Source organism: Anthonomus grandis, chromosome 6 (genome assembly GCF_022605725.1).
Source record: "Anthonomus grandis grandis chromosome 6, icAntGran1.3, whole genome shotgun sequence".
In the NCBI taxonomy this organism is placed as follows: Eukaryota; Metazoa; Arthropoda; class Insecta; order Coleoptera; family Curculionidae; genus Anthonomus; species Anthonomus grandis.
The window spans coordinates 5,606,039-5,629,283 of NC_065551.1; the positions used below are offsets into that span (position 1 = coordinate 5,606,039).

General features: G+C 33.4%; 1 protein-coding gene across 1 annotated transcript in view; it reads right to left on the bottom strand.

Annotated features, from left to right (window-relative positions):
• LOC126737063 (WD repeat domain phosphoinositide-interacting protein 3) overlaps positions 1–23,245 on the bottom strand; it is a 51,456-nt gene that overhangs the window by 24,869 nt on the left and 3,342 nt on the right. The window contains exons 2-5 of the mRNA XM_050441760.1: positions 15,239–15,414; positions 740–997; positions 488–676; positions 173–428 (exon numbers count right to left, since the gene is read on the bottom strand). Coding sequence (XP_050297717.1) covers positions 173–428; positions 488–676; positions 740–997; positions 15,239–15,414 — 879 coding nt within the window. The remainder of the gene's footprint in view (positions 1–172; positions 429–487; positions 677–739; positions 998–15,238; positions 15,415–23,245) is intronic.

Genomic DNA, 23,245 nt, shown 5'->3' on the forward strand with positions numbered 1-23,245 from the left:
TTTTAGTAAGCGCAAAATATACGTGCTATACTTGTAAGCCGTGTTGTCAATCCAAATATATACGGTTGTTTTAATTGCAAATGACCTCTATCGACCCTGTATACGAAATATATGTTGAATTTTATAGTTCAATACCATGAGTTTAACAAAATAATTCCTTATATAAACTTACCAATAATAGAAGCATCATCTTGTTGTCCAAATGCGCATATTGATGGTGACCCATTAGGAACGGTGAATTTACAAAACGACCAGATTGAAGTAAAATATTTTGGAAGGAAAACCACAGAGGCAGCCATAGCGTTTGCTAAACTGGACTGTTTATTTAAGGTAAGGTCGTCTAATGCAAAAACGTGGACGGTACCATGGTCTGATGAGACACAAAGTAATGTGGATGAATTGTTAAAGTTTATGCAATAGATTACGGCCTACAAATGATAGATACAAAAATGTAATAATTAGGAAAATGTTAAAATGGAATTTTTACCTGATTCCTTCCTCGTCTCAGTTCATGTATTTTCTCTCCACTGGTTGTGTCAAATACACGAATAAGAGTTCCCTTCTCACTGGCTGTGGCTAATCTTGTCCCTTGTAAATTTAAGGAAATACAACTGATATGAGCTTCATGTGCGGCTATGTCTAAAGGAGGCTTTTCTGTATTGGCTAGATCTATTAACTGTAAAAATCAGATAGTAAACTATGGTTATTAAATTCTGAAAATTACGATTAAATATTATACCTGAACATATCCCGTTCTTCTTCCAGGAAATGCCAGTATTGAGTTATTACTATTCGGACATAAAACACATAAACCCTTAGGATTGCTACATGTTTCAAACACATGTATTTGTGTTGGAGCTAGTGTGAAAGTATATACTTTAATAACACCATCCAGTACTACTACTATTCTATCTCTCCTTAGTCTTACTGCCAAAACTGGATCGTTTAATTCCAAATATATGGGCGTAGTTTTGCTTAAGTCATCCCAGATCATCACCTAATTTAATAATAATGTTAAATTAGTTGGAAAACTGTTAAAGGACTGCAAAAAAGTTATTATTTAGGTAATTGTAAGTACAGGATCAGTTTTTTTCGAGTGAGTAGTAGCAGAAAGTATAGAAAAAAATTAATATTGTATTTAATTATTAAAATTAATAATTTATTATTAGTGAAAATACAAAGTTATTTAAATTAGCAAACTATTGGCATTTATACGCTGGTAAAAATGAGAACGAAAAAAAAACATTTGAGAATGGTATTTTTGAGTTTTTCAGTAAAATTTAAAAAAATTTAAATGGAAACCCCTTAATATTATATTTTTTTCAGCTTTCAAATTTTAAACAAAAAAGGTTATAATGACTTTTTTTACAGGTTACAAATTAATGAAGTTATGACACCAAAACGAAAACAATTAAATTGTATGGGCAAACTTTATTTTTAACATCAACTTATAATCTGACAAAATAAAATATCAAATTTTGTTAGATCTGGCGATCTGGGAGGCTATTGGATGGGGCCATATTTTCCTATCCACTGATCATTAAAAGTAGTACTTAATAATAATAATAATAATAATAAGTCTTTTTATTTAAATCCAAAAAAAACACATTCATACATAGAAAATAATGGCGAAGTCTAGCCCTAGGGCTACTCCTACTTAACCATTAAAAATAGATAGCATAAAAGAAGAATAAGGATACAAAAAGAGGTATATTGCCAGAATTAAATGCTCAAGTTCCTTGCACAGGTAAAGGGAAGGGAGTGTGCAGCAAACTCAGAATAAAAATACACAGATCATAGGTGCAATAAAATATGTTTTTTCAACTTGAAGACTTTGATGAGATTGAACATATTTAGTTATATTTGCGTTTGAAAGAGGAAAAAACGAAATTTAAATTTTAATTTATTAATGATATTTAAAATTTTAATGTTGTTAGGAATATGGTTATAGATTTTAATAGCATTAAATGTAAATGACGTTTTAAATAGAGCAGTTTTAAATTTGGGCATAGTAAGTGATTCTTTGCTTCTTACATTTAAGTGATGAACTTTGTTTCTTGGAATAAATTTACTCTTGAGTTTTTTTATAGAAGAGGTCTTAGAACTGTCGGTGATAATTTTATGAACAAAATTGGCAAGATGAAAATTCCATCTGTTTGACGTATTCAGCCAATTTGTTTCTGATATTTTATGCGATATGTGGTCTCCCTTTTTAATGCCATATATAAACCTACAACAAGAGTGTTGCATTTTCTGAATTCTTTTTTGTTCCAATAACCGCAAACAAGGCGCATATATAAAATCGCAGTAAGACATCATAATGACTAAGAACAAGAGACTCACAGAGTAGCTTTTTTAATTTAAAATTAAGCGAGTGTCTCTGAATAAAAATTAATTTTAGGGCCAAAAATGCCTTTGTGTTCAACTATTTGACATGTTCGCTAAAACGAAGATCTTCGTCCATATGTAAACCTAAATTTCTCGCGGAAGCTACAAAAGGAAGTATGACCGCTCCTTAAGGTTAATATTAGCATTATTTTTGACAATCATTTTATTTTGTTCACTTGCAAAACATAGAAGCTTGGATTTATTGAAATTAAGTTAAAGATTATGTTCATTAGACAGATACCTAATGGTTTCTAAGTCGTGATTAACACGCTGAGTTGCATCAGCAAAGTTGGTGGCATCAAAGTTATATACAAGTTGCGTATCGTCAGCAAAGGCGGTAGCTGTACAAAAATTAGTAGAACGAAGAATATCAGCGGTGTATATTATAAAAAGCAAAGGAGATAAAATAGAGCCTTGAGGAACACCGGAATGAATAATTAGGGTCTGAGAAGAAGTTCCATTGTGTGTTATTTTCTGAAATCTATTATTAAGAAAAGATAATATTTAAAGAAGAATCTGAGCACCCATAATAACGCAGTTTGGAACACAAGAGTGCATGGTTCAGGGTATCAAAAGCTTGTAAATAATCTAATAATATTAAGAGACTGGCCAGGCCTTTATCGTTAGATTCGAAAATATTATCAGTTACAGACACAAGCGCTGTTGCTGTATTTGGCCCTTTGAAAAAGCCACATTGGTGTTCAGGTATTATGTGACTCTCGATTACAAAACTATATAATTGATTGTATAAAATCTTTTCATAAATTTTAGATAGTACTGGCAATAAGCTAATTTTACGCAGATAAGAAAAATTTTCGTTTAATTTATTACTGTTATAAAAGTTGATTCTTTCTTTTTCTTTAGTAGAAATATTTTGTAACAATGATCCAAAAAAATTATTAATAGAATCAGGGTTAGATAAATGTGGTGGTAAATTATAATTTTTGTTGGTCTTAGCATTCATATTAGAAAGAGTCTTCCACATTTTGGCTGGACTGTTTTGCGAACATAGATATTCAATATATTGTGTACATACAATATACGAGGCATGTTTTTAAAGTAAGTACCATCTTGATATAAAAAATCAACAAGTAAATTTTTTCAAACAAAACTTTATTAACCTGAAAGAGCATTCTTTCCTCTACTATTCTACATAAATTCCATTATTATTAGGGCACTTGTATTTTGGAACCAGCTTTTGTATGCCGTCGTCAAAGAAGCTTGCCACCAGCCTGGACAACCACTGCTGCACAGACGGTTTTACTTCTTCATCATCGGAATGACGCTTCCCCGCCAAATGCGTCTTTAAGTGCAGAAACAAATGGTAGTCGCTAGGCGCTAGATGGACTGTATGGAGGATAGTCCAATTGTTCCCAGCTAAATGAAGTGATAAGCTCTTGCGTTCGATTTGCTGAATGTGGACAAACATTATCGTGGAGCAAAACGACGCCTGCACTCAGCATGCCACGCCTTTTGTTTTGAATTGCGCGGCGCAGTTTTCTTAAAGTTTCACAGTACGCGGTTGCATTGATCGTTTCACCGCGAGGCAGAAAATCGACCAACAATCTGTCTGTCCCAAAAGACAGTGCACATGATTTTCTGGGCAGATATTGTTTGCTTGAATTTGACTTGCTTAGGGGATGTTGAATGCCGCCATTCCATTGATTGTTCTTTTGATTCTGGTGTAACGCAGGCTACCCACGTTTCATCGCCTGTAACGATATGGTTTAAAAAATCATCGCCCTCTTTACTGTAACGCTCGAGAAAGCTCAATGCACTGCCCAATCGTTTGGTTTTGTGCTCATCATTCAATTCATTCACAGTTTCCGATAATTTAAACGTTCGGACACAATTTCGTAGAGAACGGTTCTTGATACAGCAGGGAATTTTTCAGCTAAGGATTTTTATTAAGTCTGTTCTATTTCGGCGGCATTTTAAAATCACGTAAACAAACGAAGACTCGATCAAACGGCGTCGTAATGGCGTCTGTGGCTTCCCAACTGATGTAGCTACACTACGCGCAATCATTCAATTATTCAAAAAAAATTACATTTTGGTGACAAAAGTTAAGATACCAATGGCGAAAAACAAGTGTTCTCTCTGGATCCCCTGCCAAAAGAGTTTGAACTGGTTGATACTTTCGGAATAAATTTATACTTTTTTAAAATACTTTGAAAAGTACTGAAATTAGCTCTCAAAAAGCCCGCAAAACGACTTTTCATGATTTTCTCCTCCAAGTGACTCATGAAGACCTCGCTCAAAAATGGTGAAAGACAAGAACCCATGGCGAGACCAGATTTTTGCCTAAAGAATTGATCATTAAATTTGAAGAAATTTTGTTCCAAAACTAATGAAAAAGGTGGATAAGATTATCTAACACCAGTTTTGGCAAAGTACTATTATTGTTTAGCAGGATTTCAACCAATGTTAAACAATCTGACGAGGTTATGCTAGGGAACAAGTTCTTTACATCTAAGGAAAGCAAAATGGCATTGTTTGGAACATCTATTTGCTTTAGATAATTGGCAAATTCAATTGAGTTTTTAATGGAGAATTCGTTCCGAAAACCAGTTACTTCTCTTAAAATATTGTTAAGCCAAGAGGATAATTTGTGGCAAGGAGAGTTTACGAAGGAAACTACTGGTCTTATCGGGTTCCCCTCCTTATGAATCTTAGGTAAGCCATAGAGCATAGGAGTACATGGGTTCATAGGGTATAGGTTAGATTTAGTGGTGTTAAAGTATCCCAGAGTTATAAGACATCAATCTAGAGAATTCTTAAGTTTTGAGAAAAAACTAATCGTTGGATCCCTAGTAAAAGCCACGAAGTCGTCAGTCGATAGAAATTTCGTCACTTTAGCCACATAGTCGAGTCTATTCATGACTACCAAACAAGAGCCTTTGTCTGCTCTGGAAATTAGAAGATCGTGCGTTTCAATTTTGTTTTTAACAGAATTAAGGTGTTGTTTGTTGAACTCCCTTCATAAATTAAATAGAGAATTAACTCCCTTCATAATCAGATCTCTTTTACGCTGGAAAGAGAGACAAACGGAAAATTACCCTTTTTAGATCTTCTTTTATACCGAAATAATAACAGTATTTCTTTTGAAGTATATCGCAAACCTTCTGCAACAGATAATATAATCCAATTTAACTCCAATTCCCCTTATCAACGCAAATATGCAGCCTTTAATTCAATGTTCTACCGTTTATTTAAATTACCTCTGTCCAGAGACGCTTTTCAAAAAAAAACATAATATTATAAAAATAATTGCTATAAACAATAATTTCTCACTTTACAGCTTGAACAATTTATATTACAAATTTTATAATAAATATAAACTCTCCTATCACATCGTCCACCCACCGAACAACATCACCAACAATAATAATTTTAGATGCCTTAGTTATTTCGGCGGCATTTCTCAACAACTTGCAAAATTTTTTAAGCCTTTCAAATTCCTAGTAAAGACGTTGGATAAAAGTGATCCTCTATCTAAATCGGATGTATATTGTCTTAATTGTAAGGATTGCCCTGCTGTTTATGTGGGACAATCTGGAAGGAGAGTATCCACAAGGGTACAGGAACACCTAAGCCTCGTTAATAAGTTCAGGGACACCAACACCACAGAAACTAAGTCAGCATTTGCTAACCATTTATTATCAACGGGTCATAGTTTTTCCGTCCCTGAAAATGTTTCCATTGTACCTAAGGGTAGAAAGTTGGATCTCTTGGAGAAAATGGATGGACCAAAGCCAAAAAGAGTCCAATTTTGACATGCGTTAATGATGTTATCACCTTTGAGCCAGGACTTATCTTTAATAATCTTATCTAACCTCTTGTTTCTGCTCACGATACGCATATATATATGCCTTTGACTCTAATATTCATAAGCAGGGCTGGCCGAGTGGTTAACGGTCTGGTGTTTCACTGAGATCAACTTTAGAGCGTGGGTTCAAATACTACACCTGTCACGTTTTTCCTTTTTATGTTTTTTATATTTTTTGTTGAATTTTTGTGCCGTGTTATTGTTTTTATTACAAAATATGTGGGTATTCTCAGATTTAAATTTTATTTGTCAGTACTTAGCAGGTATCTAGCTATAAGGTAATTTTGACTAATTTTTAATATTTGATTTTGTTTTATTAACCTTTGGCTTAGTTTAAAATAATTGACTAGTTTTATGATAATAATGAAATAATAGATATAGTGTAATGGGATTTTTACTCCCGGGGGTTCGTAGGTCAAAGAAACCACTAATTTCGGGAAACCTCAGTTTATTCACCTCAGTTACGGGTTTAGTTTTAACACCTTTTAATAAAAAAAGCACTGACCCGGATTAAAACCTTTTAACGTAAACACGGAGTCAAAGGCGCCACACTTCTTTATTAAATGGTGATAAACGAAGTAATAATCATAAGAATACTCCGAGCAGAAATGTAGGCTTTAAAGAATGTCATACATTTCCACAAATAAAGAAAATATTTAAGACGCCCGATATTCTAATAGAACAAACTATAGCAAAGGCAGAGGTCTATTTAATAAAGGTATATTAATTTCATAACAGATTAGCTATATGTATAGAGAAAACTTCAATTTTCCCTTAAATTGCTTCAATTCAAAGGCTCCCTGTTCAGAAGGAAATCCTATTATAAAATGTACCTTCATCACACTAAAAATATTCATTCCAAATCATGATGAAGTTCTTGTTTATTTGAATATATTGAAATTATGTGGGGAATGAATATTATAAGTGGGTACATCAGTTCGAAATTTAAGAAAATATTGGAATGTCAAAGCCTATGAGTAACTTGATAGTTATAAAGGAAAATGGTAAATATCTTGTCAAGACAGAATTTTATAATGTTTACATAAAAAGTTAGTTCTATATCTAGTTCGTAAACAACAAGGAAATAATATACTCATCTTAGTCAACATAAACGGCATTCTATCAAATTCTCGATGTAATCATGAAAAGCAGAGTCAAAATACATATTGCACCTTTATATTTAATTTGAGAAAATATGATTATGTATCAAATAGTGCAATGCAAATAAGATGGTTATAATGCGATAATATGTATACATTTTACCTTTAATATATGATGTGTTTATTTTTAATTTATGATATGTTTTCGGATACTACATGCATTAAGCAACATCTGCATAGTCGCCACCAGACATAATTTACTTTGGACACTTGTCAAAACTTTTGCTTTTTACCCGTCACAGCTATATTAAAATTTACATTGTTGCAACGAATTTATAAATATTTAATATATATTATTCATTATTAATTCATAACTAACAGGTTACCAAAACAAATTATGTGTAGCGGCGACCCCAATAGGGGAAAAGTTCGTAATTTACTAAGGAAATTCAAAAAAATACCATTCAAAAAGATTGATTTGATAAAAAGTATACGTAACAGCTTTCTATGCTGTGTATAAGTGATAGAAATAAAGAATACAATAGAATTATATAAATTATAGTTAATTTTCTGTAACCTCAGATAGTACATTTTTTAATAAATAATTGTTTTTCTTAAGGCAATTATTTTATACAATAAAAACGTTTTTCATCCACACTAACCTTACACCGCCCTCTTACCCCAAACAGTTTACCAGTAAGAAATTCTTCTGCAAAATCCCTGTTTTTCAAAATGATATGCATGGACCAGAGAAATTTTTATTTTATATTGTATTTGTTTCATACTATAAATTTTAATGTAGGGTCAATTGGGGTAAATGTAAGCTGGGGTAATTGTAGACACATCTAAAATAAGAAACACAACTACATTTAGGTTTCAAATTTGGCGCGAAGCTCACTATTCGAGTCGTGCCGACGTCGGGCGAACTCGGTTTCCCTTGAAATTTTACTTCTGTTTGTGCTCTTCTTGCATTAGTTGGCTGATGCAATTTGATGTGTTTGGTGGTTTTATGTTGAATTTCGGCACTGAAGTTTTCGAATGCAAATCATCGAGGTAAGTTACATATTTCATTTGGACATTGTTTGTTATACTATTGTGTCTATTTTACGCCTAAATGTTTGTCGACAAATTTTATAATCACTAAAATAATTCAGTGTTTACATTTCCCCCTAATAAATTTGTTCTTGGGGGAAATGTATACACACTTTTGGGGTAATTGTAAACATAATAAAATTAGTGTCTCGCCGATAATTTATGTAAAATGTGTAATTTATTTGTCTTGTTGCAGTGTAAAGATGCCTCGTACTTATGTAAGGAAAAAAGAAGCATCTTCTTATACAACTGAAGATGTTGCAAATGCCGTTGCAGATGTCCAAAATAAAAATAAAACGTCAAGCAAAAACGTTCTATGGTGTTCCCAGATCAGTTATTTACCAAAGGATAGGAGGAAGAAAGACTCCATTAAATGTGACACAGGGTGGACGTTCCCAAGTTTTATCCTCAGATATCCAAAAAGGAAATAGTGAAATGTTTATTGGCACGTACTGCGATGGGTCTACCATGTGACAAAGCAGAACTTAGACAACTGGTTGGAGAGTATGTTACTTCAAAATGTTTAAGAACACCATTTAAAAATGGAGTACCGGGAGAAGACTGGTACTACTCATTCATGAGAAGACATCCTGAACTGTCTCTTAAGAAACCGGAACATTTGCAAAAACTGCGGAAAATGCTAGAAAACCTGAGATCGTCTACCATTTTTTTGATGACCTGAAAAGAATCATTAATGAAAATAATTTAGATGATAAAGGAAGCTTTATTTTTAATGCTGACGAGTCAGGTTTTAATAATGATCCCTATCGTATTAGGGCAATTGGAGAGAAAGGAAAGGCCCTGTGCTGGATATCTGGAGGCTCTGGAAGAGAGTCGACGACAGTCTTAGGATGTGTTTCTGCCGATGGCAAAGCACTTCCACCGCTCATCGTATTCAAGGGAGCTGGAGTTCAGGCTCGTTGGACTTCCAATAGCGCCTATCCAGGAACTCTATATGCGGCCTCCACTAATGGATGGATGGAGGAGCCGCAATTTTTCCAGTGGTTTACGACAGGGTTTATACCTCACATTAAAGATTTAAGAACTTCCCAAAACCTTCTAGGTCATATGAGCGTCAGAATTATTATAGAGGCAATGTACAACAATATTATTTTGATAAAGTTTCCAAACCATCTTACGGATAAGCTTCAGCCTTTGGACAAGTGTATGTTTGGACCCTTAAAGGTGAACTGGAATAAACAATTGTTGAAGTTTGGTAAGGAACAAATGGGACGAGGGTGTGGACGGCTAACTAAGGAAAAATTTACCGAAGACTTAGCCAAATACGAAGCTGCCCTCAAAGCTCCGAAATCTGTAACATCCGATGCTATTATTGTCCAACCAGTATCCTCTAAATCAACTGTTGTTGCAATTTCTGAACCAAACCCACTTCTACCCACGGTCGACGATCGAATGCCTTCAACTTCATCATGTTGTAGTCAACATCGTTCAGTGTCATCAGCTGAAAGCCGACAGCAGCCTTCTACATCGTCAACTGACTACCAAAAATTATTAGTGGCATCTACCCATAGTCCACAACCACCGACGTCATCGTCTATCAGTAAATCGACAGAAATTACCAACATTTTCTTGCCACTCAGCCGCCGTGAAGATATTGTTGAAGAGAAAAAACAAGTCATACCGAGATTAAAGCAACAAAGATATGGAAAGGTATTAACAACCAACCAAGTCTTGGAAAGACTAAAAGAAGCAGAAGAGAAGAAGAAAAATAAAGAAAAAAAGGCTAATCCGAAAACGGACAACAAAAAGTTAGAGCCGAAATTGAAAAAAATTAGAAGTGAACCAGTTGCAGAGTCGGAAAGTTCTGATGGAGAAATAAGTCTAGGTGATACTGATGATGAAATAGATTGGGCAGAACCGGAAAAACAAGATATAGACCTTAAATCAGTCGAGAGTTCAGACTTGTCCACAGGGAACTTTATTCTTGTGCAGTTCAAAGGTGGAAAGAGAAAGACTACTCTTTTTAAATATGTGTGTTTAATTGAAGCTGTGGACGAAAAATTAACGGAAATCAAAGTGACTGGTCTTAAATCCTGGGATGCATCAAAAATGCTTTTCAACATTGTTGAAACTAATGTCAGTTATATAACCTTGAATCAAATCATTGGTGTGCTTCCCGATCCTGGCATTCAAATGAAGGGAGAAAGAATACTATACAACTTTCCAGCAATAGTTCCTGTTTATGGGCAAAACTAATTTTTTATACCTATAATATTATTATAATTACATACTTAGAATAAATTTCTTTTATTAGTGTTCTCAAAAATAGTTTAGTTTTAGTTAAAATAAACAGAACTAAATATTTACTTTTATCTCGATTTTTCATTTATATTTCAAGCAAAACCTTTAAGGTCACATTATTTTGGGGTAAATGTAAACACGACTTATATCAAAAAATATTTTGCTACATAGCGACTTTATATAGTTCGTTTACATTTACCCCAGGTTTTTTTCTGGTGGAGTAAATGTGTCAAGAGATGCTTGTTTACAATTACCCCTAAAGAGTAGGGGCAAATGTAAACGGACAAGCATGTTGAATATATTTTTTTTATCATAATGTGACTTGTAATTACAGAAAACTACTAGTAATTATCAAAGAAGATACTATGAGCTATGTGACTGCTAATTTACATATATAACATAATGCGTGATGTCCACAAAAATCGTTTAGCAAGTCAAAACATTAAATATCGTCCACAATTACCCCAATTGACCCTAATTTTGATAAAAAATTAAAATTAAAAACAAGATGCCACAACATGAATTTAAGAGATAGAAATTATCTCCATACACAGACAAAGATACTTGTATGTAAGGATACTAAGATGTTTGAGAAAATATCAAACAAAAAAACAAGGAAAAAGTTGAAATTTTTAATGTCTCAACTAATCCAAGTTACATTTGTTTACGGTTGGAGATACTTGGATGCCCAACTGAAACGTCGTTCAAAAATTATATATAAGTATTTCACCAATGTCTACCACTTTCAAAAAAATTGGATAACCGGTACAGACCCGGAAGAAAAATCAAGAATCAAGTTGACCAAGGAGGAAGAGCACTTCCTATCAGAGGTTAGGGATGACGATGATATTCCGGTGTGGTTTTGTATTGAAATCCACGATGTCAGAAACAAGATCAGTGCGCATTTTAGAATGCCCTAGTAAAAAACTGTTGCTATCCCAACTTGGATACCATCGTTGGAGAAAGGCACAGCAGGCAAACGACTTTGAACACAATACACACTTTGGTACCAGGAAATTAAATGAGTCAATCTTTGCCAAGACAACACCTGCCAAAAGTTGAAGAGAGTTTTGAAACAAACAGCAGTTAAAGTTTCAAAAATTGAAAACTACACAGACAAGCAAGACGTATTCAACTTACGAAAAAAAACATAATCAACATATCCGAGAGAACCCTGTCCAATACTGAGGAAAAGGTTTTAATAAAGGACATCGTGATCGTACCAGCAGACAAGAGCAACGCAACAGTTATAATGGATGCAGAAAACTACAATAAGGTTATAGAAGTCCTAAGTAAAGGTGAATACAAACTACTAACTAAAAATCCCACACCAACAGTCGAACGAAGATTTTACAGGTCTCTTAAAAAAAATATGCTTATCTCTCTCATGCATTGATGATTGCATGATACCAAACTCACTCGACACCATAGCAAGCCACCACATTTTTACGGGCTTAAAATATACAAAGTAGTGATTTGCTACCTATGAGCAGCTCTAGGGATTCCAGCCACTAAAAAGGAACACTGACTCCCTTGTACGAAACTCAGCTCATTTCGCCAACTCAGGCCACTAAAGTTAGATCCACCGATAAGCCAGTAAGCTTTGATGTTGAGAGCCTCTATACAAAAGTGCACATCGAAAAAACCCCTTAGCATCATCAGTGAAAAACTCAGGCAAGACGCAACACTTGCAGAACGCACTGGAATTCCTCTGCAGGGAACAATGGAGATTTGTTTTCGTAATTTCAACTTAAAGATAGGTTTTACGCCCAGGACGCTCCCACTCTATCGTCTGCCGCCATGATGCCATTTCCGCTAATCACAATAGTACGGGTTTGACGCTCCGATTTGTTTGTTGTATCAAAACGATTATGTTAACTTAATGCAATAAGTTTTTTATGCATTACAATAATAAGTGATGTAAGTGTGAAATGTGTATTTTGTGGAGAAAAAACTTGGTTTAGTTTTAGTAGATTTTGGTTTGATTACCGACTTGGTTTGTTGGTAACCAACAAACAAGAAAGAAAAGTCTAAAAGCATAGGAAGATATCGTCATAGTACCTGACATTTTAAGAGATATAAATTTACATTCAGGTATGTTTTCCTTTTAATAGTACAATATAAAATAAATAAGAAAGTGTAAAGTTCATAACCATGTTTACTTACACAAACACGATATGACGAAGAAATTTATCAAGTGTAAACCAACTTTCTAGAGGAATCCAGTGAGGATGAAGATTAAGATACTTATTTTTAATATTTTTCTATCTAGTTTTTAATAATAAATTATAGAATTATACAAATAACTGTATATTGTTTAATTACATCCAGTAATAAGAAAAAAAATTGTCAGATTAACAATGTTAGTCAGATTATCGTTGAAGACATCAAGTTGAGCCGTCTGTATATAAATATGACGCGCTCGAGTCAGATATTTGAATATGACACTTTTTTGATTTCACTTTCACTGACAGTCTTGAATAACTCTTTTTTCTTTTCTTTTTTCTACCTCTTTTTATGACAACGTTCTGCTCACTACTCGTCAGATTAATATCTCTTGGTTATCAGAGAGACATAGCGCGTATGTACACGATGAATGAATGAATGTCTGACGCGCTCAAATATTTCCACGTAACTGTTTTTATGACAAACATAACATGAACTTTTTTTCGTTTTAGGACCTAATCTTCTCAATCAAATAGATCCCCATGACGCTTTAGTAACTTACAAATTTAGCATCCAAGGTTCCCCTACTATTACAGGCAAGCTAGCGAAGTTTCTGGAGCACATAACATTACGCCAAGCATCAAGTTCACGATGGAGTAGCTAAGTCAACGGCTAACTAAGTCAGCACTGCACTTCTTAGATCTTCTTGAAAAAAAAACAACAATGGACGTCTAATAACCAGTCTATCGCAAATCAACACTTACAGGATAATGCCTACACTTTATCACAATTATCCTGGTTCAACAGAGCTGGGAATCATTAAAACCTCATATAGTGAGCAGCCACAATAACAACCACGTTGTCCCCAACCAAACACTTACAGCAGAACGAGTAACCAAGCAAAATAATAAGAAAGACAACTATTAGAAAAACAGCAGAGATCACACAGAAAGAGGTACAGCAACTGGAGTATCCTAGAGGATTTTAACAGATTCTGTACATCAAGGAAAACTTTGGAGAAATTCAGGAGAATTGTCAGAAAATTCAACATGAATAGTGCCTTTACTTTAAAGATAACCATTAGAGATTTAGTGTTGAAGACCAATGTCTACTAGACATGAAGAACTGCGTATAGCAAATCCCCTGTGAATGGGAGGGTTCCTACATAGACGAGAACATTGAAAGTGGACCACATATAAGATGGAAGGTGGAATAGGAGAGGTTCCACTGTAAACCAAATCTCAAACGTATGTATTTTAAAAATTGAAATATAAAACATAAATAGTACAAAGTCCTATTTAAAAAAATACTGCAAAAACTACTTGTTACAGCTACAAGTGACCTAGATTAGAAACCTTATGCTTAATACATTCAATAGATTACATAATTTCATAGTTACAGAAAAATCTTTTTTTTTTTTAAATCAGCAAAGATGATCCTCCTGACAACTAAAATAAATAACAATGTATCTTTTGCGTATAATTATTTAGGTAGCTCTTAAATCAAATAAATTTAATTGTACATAAAAACGTCAAATAAAATAACTTTTACTGAAAAACAAGTTGCAACATTAAAAATAGTGTAGTTTTAATAATTTTTAAAGACACCATTCAATGTAATACACAATATGATGTAGTGTATTTCAGAAATACAATTTTAATTTAACTAAATTATGTTTTATTTAAAAAATTAAAAAACTAATAATCAAAAATAGCTTTATAAGATACCATTGAAAGTCATTTTTTAAGACCTTTCAGATAAGTTATCGCAAGCAGAGTGTTTTTATTTAAGATTATAAAGTTGTAAAGAGGTAAGTGAAAACAAGTTAGCTAATATATTATTGTTTCCCCCTCCCCAATATAGAAATTGTTTTCAGCAATTTCTTTTTGGTTCCTTAGTTTTTAAAATGTCCCCTGTATAACATAATGCCAATGTGTAAATATATTTTTTTTTCTTTATTTTTATAATTTTAGACATAGTTTGTTATTGACTAAAGAAAATTGAAAAAAGAAATAGTATCTTAAAAATTCGTTGTTTTATGTTTCATTCTTAATTTTGCATATTTTGCAGGTAAAATGGATACAAAGATCATTTGTGGGCCTTATTTAGCCTTTTTATATTCATACTGTGAATGGTGCTCAACTTAAACCTCTCTTAATTAAAAGGATTAATTAATTTTTTCTTCCATCCCTTTCTGTAACCAGCATTTCTATTATAAAACGAATATTTTAAAATATAAAAAGGAATTTACATAAAAAAAATATAAAGGCCTTCTTCACTATTAATTGTTATCTAAATATAAAAAAAATAAGTCATTATGTGCCTAATGCACCTACTTACGCAAATTGGTGTTATACTGTCAATTTTTCTCTAAATTTAGGTATTAAATAGAGGTACTAACCCTATTGGGTGGATATAGGGGTTTATCACCACCCCCAACCACTGCAATATAATTGCATTTAAATAACATTTCCACAAAACTAAGACCTCCTTCATTAAAATCTTGTCGGACTTTTTCTCTTAATGGCTCACAATTATAAATCCTAAAGCCCGAGTTTGTCGCACAAGCAAAACAACCTAAAAAGAATATTAAATTAATATCAATGTACAGTTTATTGTGGATTAAACAAAGCAACAAGAAGTTTAAAATTCTGAATCTGTATGGATGGACAAAAAGACCCTGTAGTTTTTGCCCAGTTTTTCATGAAGAGATTTTGTTAATGAAAGACGCTCAGATATTCACGATAAAGCTAATAGAAAGAAAAAGGTATTAAATAAATGAAAAGCGTAACATAGTGTTCTAATCAGTAACATAAGTGCATTTCTGCTTGTTTAAACTACCAAATAGTAAAATACATCAACCTCTTTCCGTTATACAGGGCGAGTCTCTTGGAACTGCATCGATCGTCTGTGGAAAAACTATTATTAGGAAAAATCTCAAAATTTGATAGTATACTATAGTCGGCGCGCTGAGAAGATGCAGTAATCACGTGAATAGCACGCGACAGTTAAAACGAAATGCGTGTTCGAATACCAGTGAATACTGGAGAATTTTTTAGGAGTTTTGGCGCGCGTATACGGTCTGATTATTTTTTAATTTGTTTGTGTCTCTTTTGTAAGTTTATAATCTGTTTATCTTTTGTGTGTATTAGTTTGTTTATTTGTTTTGAAAACTGGGTGACGTACCTGTGGGCCATCTTTTGAATTCACCCCCTAAAAAACGAGCTTGTAAGAAACATTTTACGGTTTCTGAAAAGGAGGCAATTATAAATATGTATAAAGTATGTGAAGTAAATCATCCAGATTACAGCAAGACACAAAAAGTATCTTTTACAGCTGATGCAGCAGGTATGATATAATAAAATAGTCTTTACTTACCTACATATCGACGCTCGTAAATAAGAAGATCGTATCTCGAAAAAGCCCGTTTTGAGAAAAATGGGTTTAAAGTTTCAGATTTTGTTTATGATTTGTAAAGCAACCACTACGGATTAGGCATTAAAATTTTACAACGGTGTAAATATGTTATTTAGGCACCTTTTCAAAGAAAACAATATTTTTACACGAAAGAGAATCAAATTTCATACTAGAAAGTAGTCTTAACTCAATTTCGTCAAGAATCGAGTTACGATGTTCTTATTTGCGAGCGTCGATATAAAAAACCTGTAAGATGATTTTAGCTTAACTAAGCTAAAATAAACTTACAGGTAAATTAAACTAAAATAAACTAAGGTATATTCTACACACATTGGGCAAACGGACATTGAAAACAGCATTCTAATTTGGCTCACGGTGTAGAAAATATTAAAAGTCAAAAATACTCCAAAAAAAACTATATGAGTTTCAATTGACCAGCAGTTTTTTTACAATGTTTTTTATATTGTAAATACACTCACAAAAGTAAATGGTTTTATGCCGCTTGAAAAAATAAATAAATTAAATTAATTACAAAATAAAAAATGTAATGTAATTTCATCAGGTGTTTCCAAAAGGAGTATCTATAATATAGTCAAAAGTTATGAAAATACTCATACCTTTCAACCACCAACAAAGTATCATAGGGCGAGAGCTATTTTGGATAACATTGATGAGCAAACAAAAAATGCTATCCGTAGAATAATCCATTCGTTTTTCCTAAAAAATGAGCCACCAACTGTCAAAAAGATTTTATCAGAACTTGAGAAAAATAAAGAAATTTTTTACAACTTTTGGAAAAACTTACTCAGGGAAATTGGTTTTCGGTAAGTGGCAGATTGCCATATAATAAAGATTTAAAACAATTTGAGTAAAAAAACCACAAAAGCTCAAATAATTTTTTTCGTTGCAGCTTTGTAAAGAGAAGTTGACATAGTATGCTTAAAGAAAGGGATGAAATAATATGCTGGAGGCGACGTTATTTACGATCCATAAGAAAGGCTCGACAAGAAAATAGAAACATTTATTATTTAGATGAAACATGGGTGAACGCGGGTCACACGGTTTCCAAAGTATGAACAGATACAACCGTAACCACCGCTAGAAACGCTTTTATCAATGGATTGTCCACAGGGCTAAAAGCTCCGGCAGGAAAGTGGAAACGGTTGATAGTTCTACATATTGGGTCAGAAGATGGCTTTGTTCAAGGTGGTTAACTAGTTTTTCAATCAAAACAGACGAAAGATTATCACGAGGAGATGAACGCAAAGTTTTTGAAGAGTGGTTCGAAAAAATTTTACCTAGCTTAGAAAATGGCTGTGTTATTGTGTTGGATAACGCATCCTACCATACCCGAAAGGCTTGACAAAACCCCGACATCTGCCACAAAGAAAGGGGATATTCAAAACTGGTTAATTACCAAACAAATTCATTATGAACAAGATATGATAAAGGCAGAACTTCTGAAATTAGTAAAAGAAAACCGACATGCAGACACATTTGTAGTGGACGAAATGACTAAAGCTACCGGCCGAACGGTCTTAAGATTGCCACCATATCATTGCGAGTTGAACCCAATCGAACTGATATAGGCGCAGATTAAGGGTGAAGTAGCTCGGAAAAATGTTACTTTTAAATTTGCAGACCTTAAACCACTTTTTGATCAAGCAGTGCAAAATGTCAGTCCACAAAATTGGAAAAATGCTGTTGCTCACATTATCAAAGAAGAAGAACGCATGTGGACTCTGGATGATTTAATGGAAATTCAGGTGGAACCACTTATTATAAATGTTGGCGAAGATGACGATACAACTTCTTCAGATTCTGAGAAAGATTAGTTTTTTAAAGGCCTGTGTACCTGACTGTGTTTTTTTTTTGAATTATGGAATTTTGATTTATTAAAAATGTTAACGCCCTTTATTTTAGAGAGAAAGCATTTTCAAACCTATGTTGATAATTAGTTTATTTTTAACATATATTTTTGTAAAGAATCCACCATTAAATTTTTGTGCAACAATAACGAATTACCCTGTATCATTACATTTGAAATATTATGTATTTACTGTAAATAGTTAACAAATTATAGTAAATTCATATTATTTACAAGGTATTGGGGTGAGCGTAAATCAAAACTCCCACGGTGTTAATAAGCCCTTCCAGTGACCTAAATATCCATAATAATAAATTTCTAATAATAAAAATAATACTAATCGATAAAAATACATTTATCGTATAATTATAAAGACGTAAAAACCCGCTCGAAATCTACTCGTCTAATACAACAAAATGGATCGCGCATCGAACACTCGCTGATCACTCGCCAACCACGCGTTTTCCTTGGTGCATCTATTCGGCGCGTCAACTATAAACTCGATGGGGGCATCTCGGCTAAAATATTTTGAAGATGGCGGTACATCTTCATTTTCATTTTTGAGTGTGATTTTGATTTTGCCCACCATATTTATACTGGAAACAACTTGTATTATTCACAAAAAAAACAAACATGAGCTTAATTCTCCATCTGAGTACAATCTTCATTTTCCATTCATTTCTCCTCACATTTTCTCTGCTGTTACAAGAACTGAGAAGGTACCTCTTTTATATACGGAAGCGGGAAGCTTTTTAATGATTTACCTCTCGTTTCTTCTTAGTATTTCCTAAATGCTAAAAGTGACCTTAAGTTTAGGACAAAATAAAAAAAAATTGCAAAGTGATTCTCTTTACATTGGGAATTGTCAGTTGGCTTCCAGCTTTAGTATGTCTCAAAAGACTCATGGTGAAGTATCCCTACCTACCAAATATGTTTGCTACTTATCACTTAATTTGGAAAAGTTTTCAACAGAACAGCATTGTGATGGGCATTCTTCTGAAAGACTTGCATATGCAGGTTACTACATTCTACAGGTCTCCTCTGGGCAACTTTAATCTGTTTATTGACACTCTGATGTTAGTGCTTTCCAAGTTGGACCTTTCAAAATCTCTCTATATCACACAGGACTTTAATGTTCCTTTTCACATTAACAATAAAAGAATCCTAAATGTAATAAATTTCTTTGTACTCTAGAACCACACTTAACAGTAAATTCCAGTACTCAGCTTAATGAAAAGATTAATATTTTTAAAAACTCGTTTGATGGTTCGCAGGATCCAACTCGTCTTGATCTCTTCCACTTTTCAGATCACTGTAGAGTGCTTAACTTGCAACTTGAGTCACACACTAACCAATTACTGAAGAGGATTTATTCACCTTGTATTCTAACCTCAAACTTCATGATTGTGAGATGGATATTGAATGTAAGTTTCAACTTTTTTTGAGGGCTATTGCTGATGGCAATAATTTGTGTTTTCCCTTCAAGCCAGTGCTGATAACTCGCACTAAAATCAGAGAAAGGACCAAAGTTAACTGGTTTTACTATATATTGCAGATCATGAGGAAAATACTGCACTTTATGGTCTTCCTTAATAAAAAAAATCCAACTTTAATTGCCTACAAAAACAATAACTGATTTCAGGAACAGGCATAGAGCTCTGCAAAGAAAGATCCTCATGATGGGTATATTGAGAACTCAATCAATAAGCAATGAGCCATGAGGGGGATCCTGAGGAGTAACTCACCTAAAGCCACCCATCACTCCTTTCTACCAGTAAATGCTAATGACTTTTATTTATTTATTTATTTATTTCTTGTTTATTGTTCAACAGTACAAAACCATTTACAGAACAAAGCTAGCACACCAAGTAACAGATATAAAATATGAAAAAAAAACTGAAAAATACAATATGTGCTTAAGCTATAAGACCTACACATCTAACTTAAATAAGAGGGGAGAAAGTTTCCCTAGCGAAAATACCTACTTGTCTAAGAGAACAGTTATGTATATCGCACAAAGCAGAGATGCTGTTAAAATTTGTGGTCATAACAAAAATTGGTGAGTTCTTACCAATGTTAGTTCTTGAATGAGGACAATAAAATGTTTCGGTAAGCTGGAGTTACATCTTGGTACTCTAAAGTTTAACATTGATAAAAGATGGGGCGAATCAATAAGATTGTGAGTAAGCTTATATACAAAGTTATTAGAAACAAGCATCCTTCTAAAATTAAGAAAATCGATATTAAACCCGGGACAGTAAAAGAGCATTATCAAATCCTCTTTGAGGATAGACACCAGTTTCCTTCAAATGCAAAAATTTGAGGAATTATCTTTGAACATTCTCTAGAGCCATAACATGAATCTGCTATATTGGATACCACACTAAGCTGCAATATTCAAATCTTGATCGAACTAGTGAGTAAAACAGTGTTTTAAGAGATGTAATATTAGTGAATTGTTTACAGTTTCTCATTATGAAACCTAAAACTCTATTGCATGAAACGACTGACTGAGTGTGGGGAATAAATGTCAGTTGGGTATCAAATGTAACCCCCAAATCATGTATATTTTCACAATGCTCTAATTCTTCAGAACTGATACTGTATACGTAATTTAATGGTTTACATTTCCGAGTGAATGTCACTACTTTACATTTAGATATATTTACTTTAAGTTTATTCTTTATACACCAGGGTTATAAAATATTAAGTTGATGTTGGAGAAATACACAGTCGTCAATACTATTGATTCTGCTATATATTTTCAAATCGTCGGCAAACAGTAAGTTTTCACAAGTTAAGGCGCGGGAAAGGTCATTGATGAAAAGTAAGAACAGTACAGGCCCCAAATTCGATCCTTGAGGCACCCCAGATGAAGCCAAATACAACTCAGACTTGAAGCCGTTATAAGAAACAAATTGCTGTCTTGAAGTAAGATATGATCTAAAAAAAGAGACAAGTAACGGACTAAATCCAAAATAACATACTTGTTTAAGTACAGTAAAATAATCGATGCAGTCAAAGGCCTTTGAGAAGTCTGTGTAAACTACATCAGTCTGGCCTACGTCATCAATAGCATCACTTACAAATTGAGTAAATTGAAGCAGATTAGACATTGTAGAACCTTGGGGCATAAATCCATGTTGCTGAGTGGCGATGAGTCTATGAACTGCTGGAAACATACGGTTGTATATGACTTTCTCAAAGACCTTTCCAAAACTACTGAGAATCGCAATTGGTCTGTAATTGGCAATATCAGAAGCATCCCCTTTTTTCAATATTGGACATACCCTAGCCAGTTTTCAGCATGAGGGAAATGTGCATGTCTTTAAGGCCAAATTAAAAAGATATTTAAAAGGCTCAGCGAAAATAGCACTACAATCTTTTAGTAGAAAACAGGGAATAAGATCATGGCCCGAACTAGACTTACTCTTCATATTTTTCAAAGTTTGCTCAATTTCCAACTCAGAAATATCATCTATATGCACACAGAGATTTGAAACTATGTGGTTATCATTTGGATTGAATAACAGATGGTCAGTTTCATCATTGTTTGTAGAGGTATAAACACTTTTGAAATAGGACACAAATGCATTTACTATGTGATTCGGTTCCTCATACACTCCATTATAGTCATGCATTCTACCTGGTATTCTTGAACAACCCATCTTTGTCTGTATATATGACCAGAATAAAGCAGGATTAGTAGATATACTATTTTGAATTTCATTTATATAAGATGCATAACAAGTATTTATCTGTGATTTAACAATAGTCCTAAATCTTTTAAATTCAGTAAAGTGGTAGTTACTACCTGAATTTTTAAATGCCTTGTGATATTTTGCTTTAAGTTTTATATTGTGTTTAAGTTCAGTAGAATACCAGGATGGAAACGAGTAAGATAAATGTGGAATAAAGTCTAGAGACTGTTTTGGCATGAGCAAGGAAATAATTAAAACTATAAAAAACTTAATATGCTATCCTCTAACAGGACCTAGACCCAATCTGCTTACTCATTTATATAAATGATCTGGTAAACTTTCAGAGGGGCGGTAACATTATACTGTTTGCTCGTGATACAACATTAACACAACATGAACCTTCAAATTTTAAAGATTTTGAAATTGATGAATCACCACTGGATATGGAGAGATGGTTTTTAGCAACTAAACTTTTTCTTAAAACAGCAAAAACTCAATCTATCAACTTTGGCCTCTGAAAAGGAGAACATTCCCATCCAAATATTGCTAATTGTCAACAGTGTCTGTTTTCTGGATATTTACCTTGATTTGGGACCAAAATATCTCGGAGCTAAGTAAAAAGTTGTTAAAACCAATTTACCTTATTAGGATCATCTTGTGCCTCTTAAAGTCTCTACTTACAGCCGATCGTAGTTATTTTGCCTTGAAAATGATCTATGCTATTGTGGAATTGGGATTCTGCCCATGCCCACAAGATCTTTGGCTTACAAAGAAAATGTGTGAAACTTCTGGGAAGCCTGTCATACAGAGATGATTGCCATCAGATTTTTGTTCAGCAGGGGTTGCTGACATTGCTCATCTTCTCCTACTAGGGTATCTACTGTGTACTATAAAATTCTTCAATGCTCTTCCCCTCAGTTCTCAAGTTCTCAGCTACAGCAGTCTCAAAAAGAGTATCAAATTTGAACTATAATTTTAAGGTGTCTTGTATACCACTTTTAAATTGTAAAAATCCCTTGCACATGAATTTGAATAAACATTAGACAAGCACAAAATATACTTTAAAACTTGAATATCAATTTGTAACTTGAGCTGTATTACACATTATGTGTGAAGTTTGGATATTTATTGTAAAAATGTAAACAGTAAACAAGCTCAAATTTATGTTGAACTTATTCATATTCCTAGTATAGCTTAAATAGCTTCCATAGTCAATAGACTACATTTTACCAAGCTTATTTAAAAGAAAAATATAGAAGCTGCTTTTTACATATATTCTTATTTACCCTCTAAGAGTCAAAATTACTTCACATCAAAAAGTACTATCAAAATTTCATCATAGTACCTACTGTAATTTTAGGTTTTCCTTTTTCTATAAATCCTATCATGGCATTTTTCTTGCATGCAAAAAAAAAAGAAACAA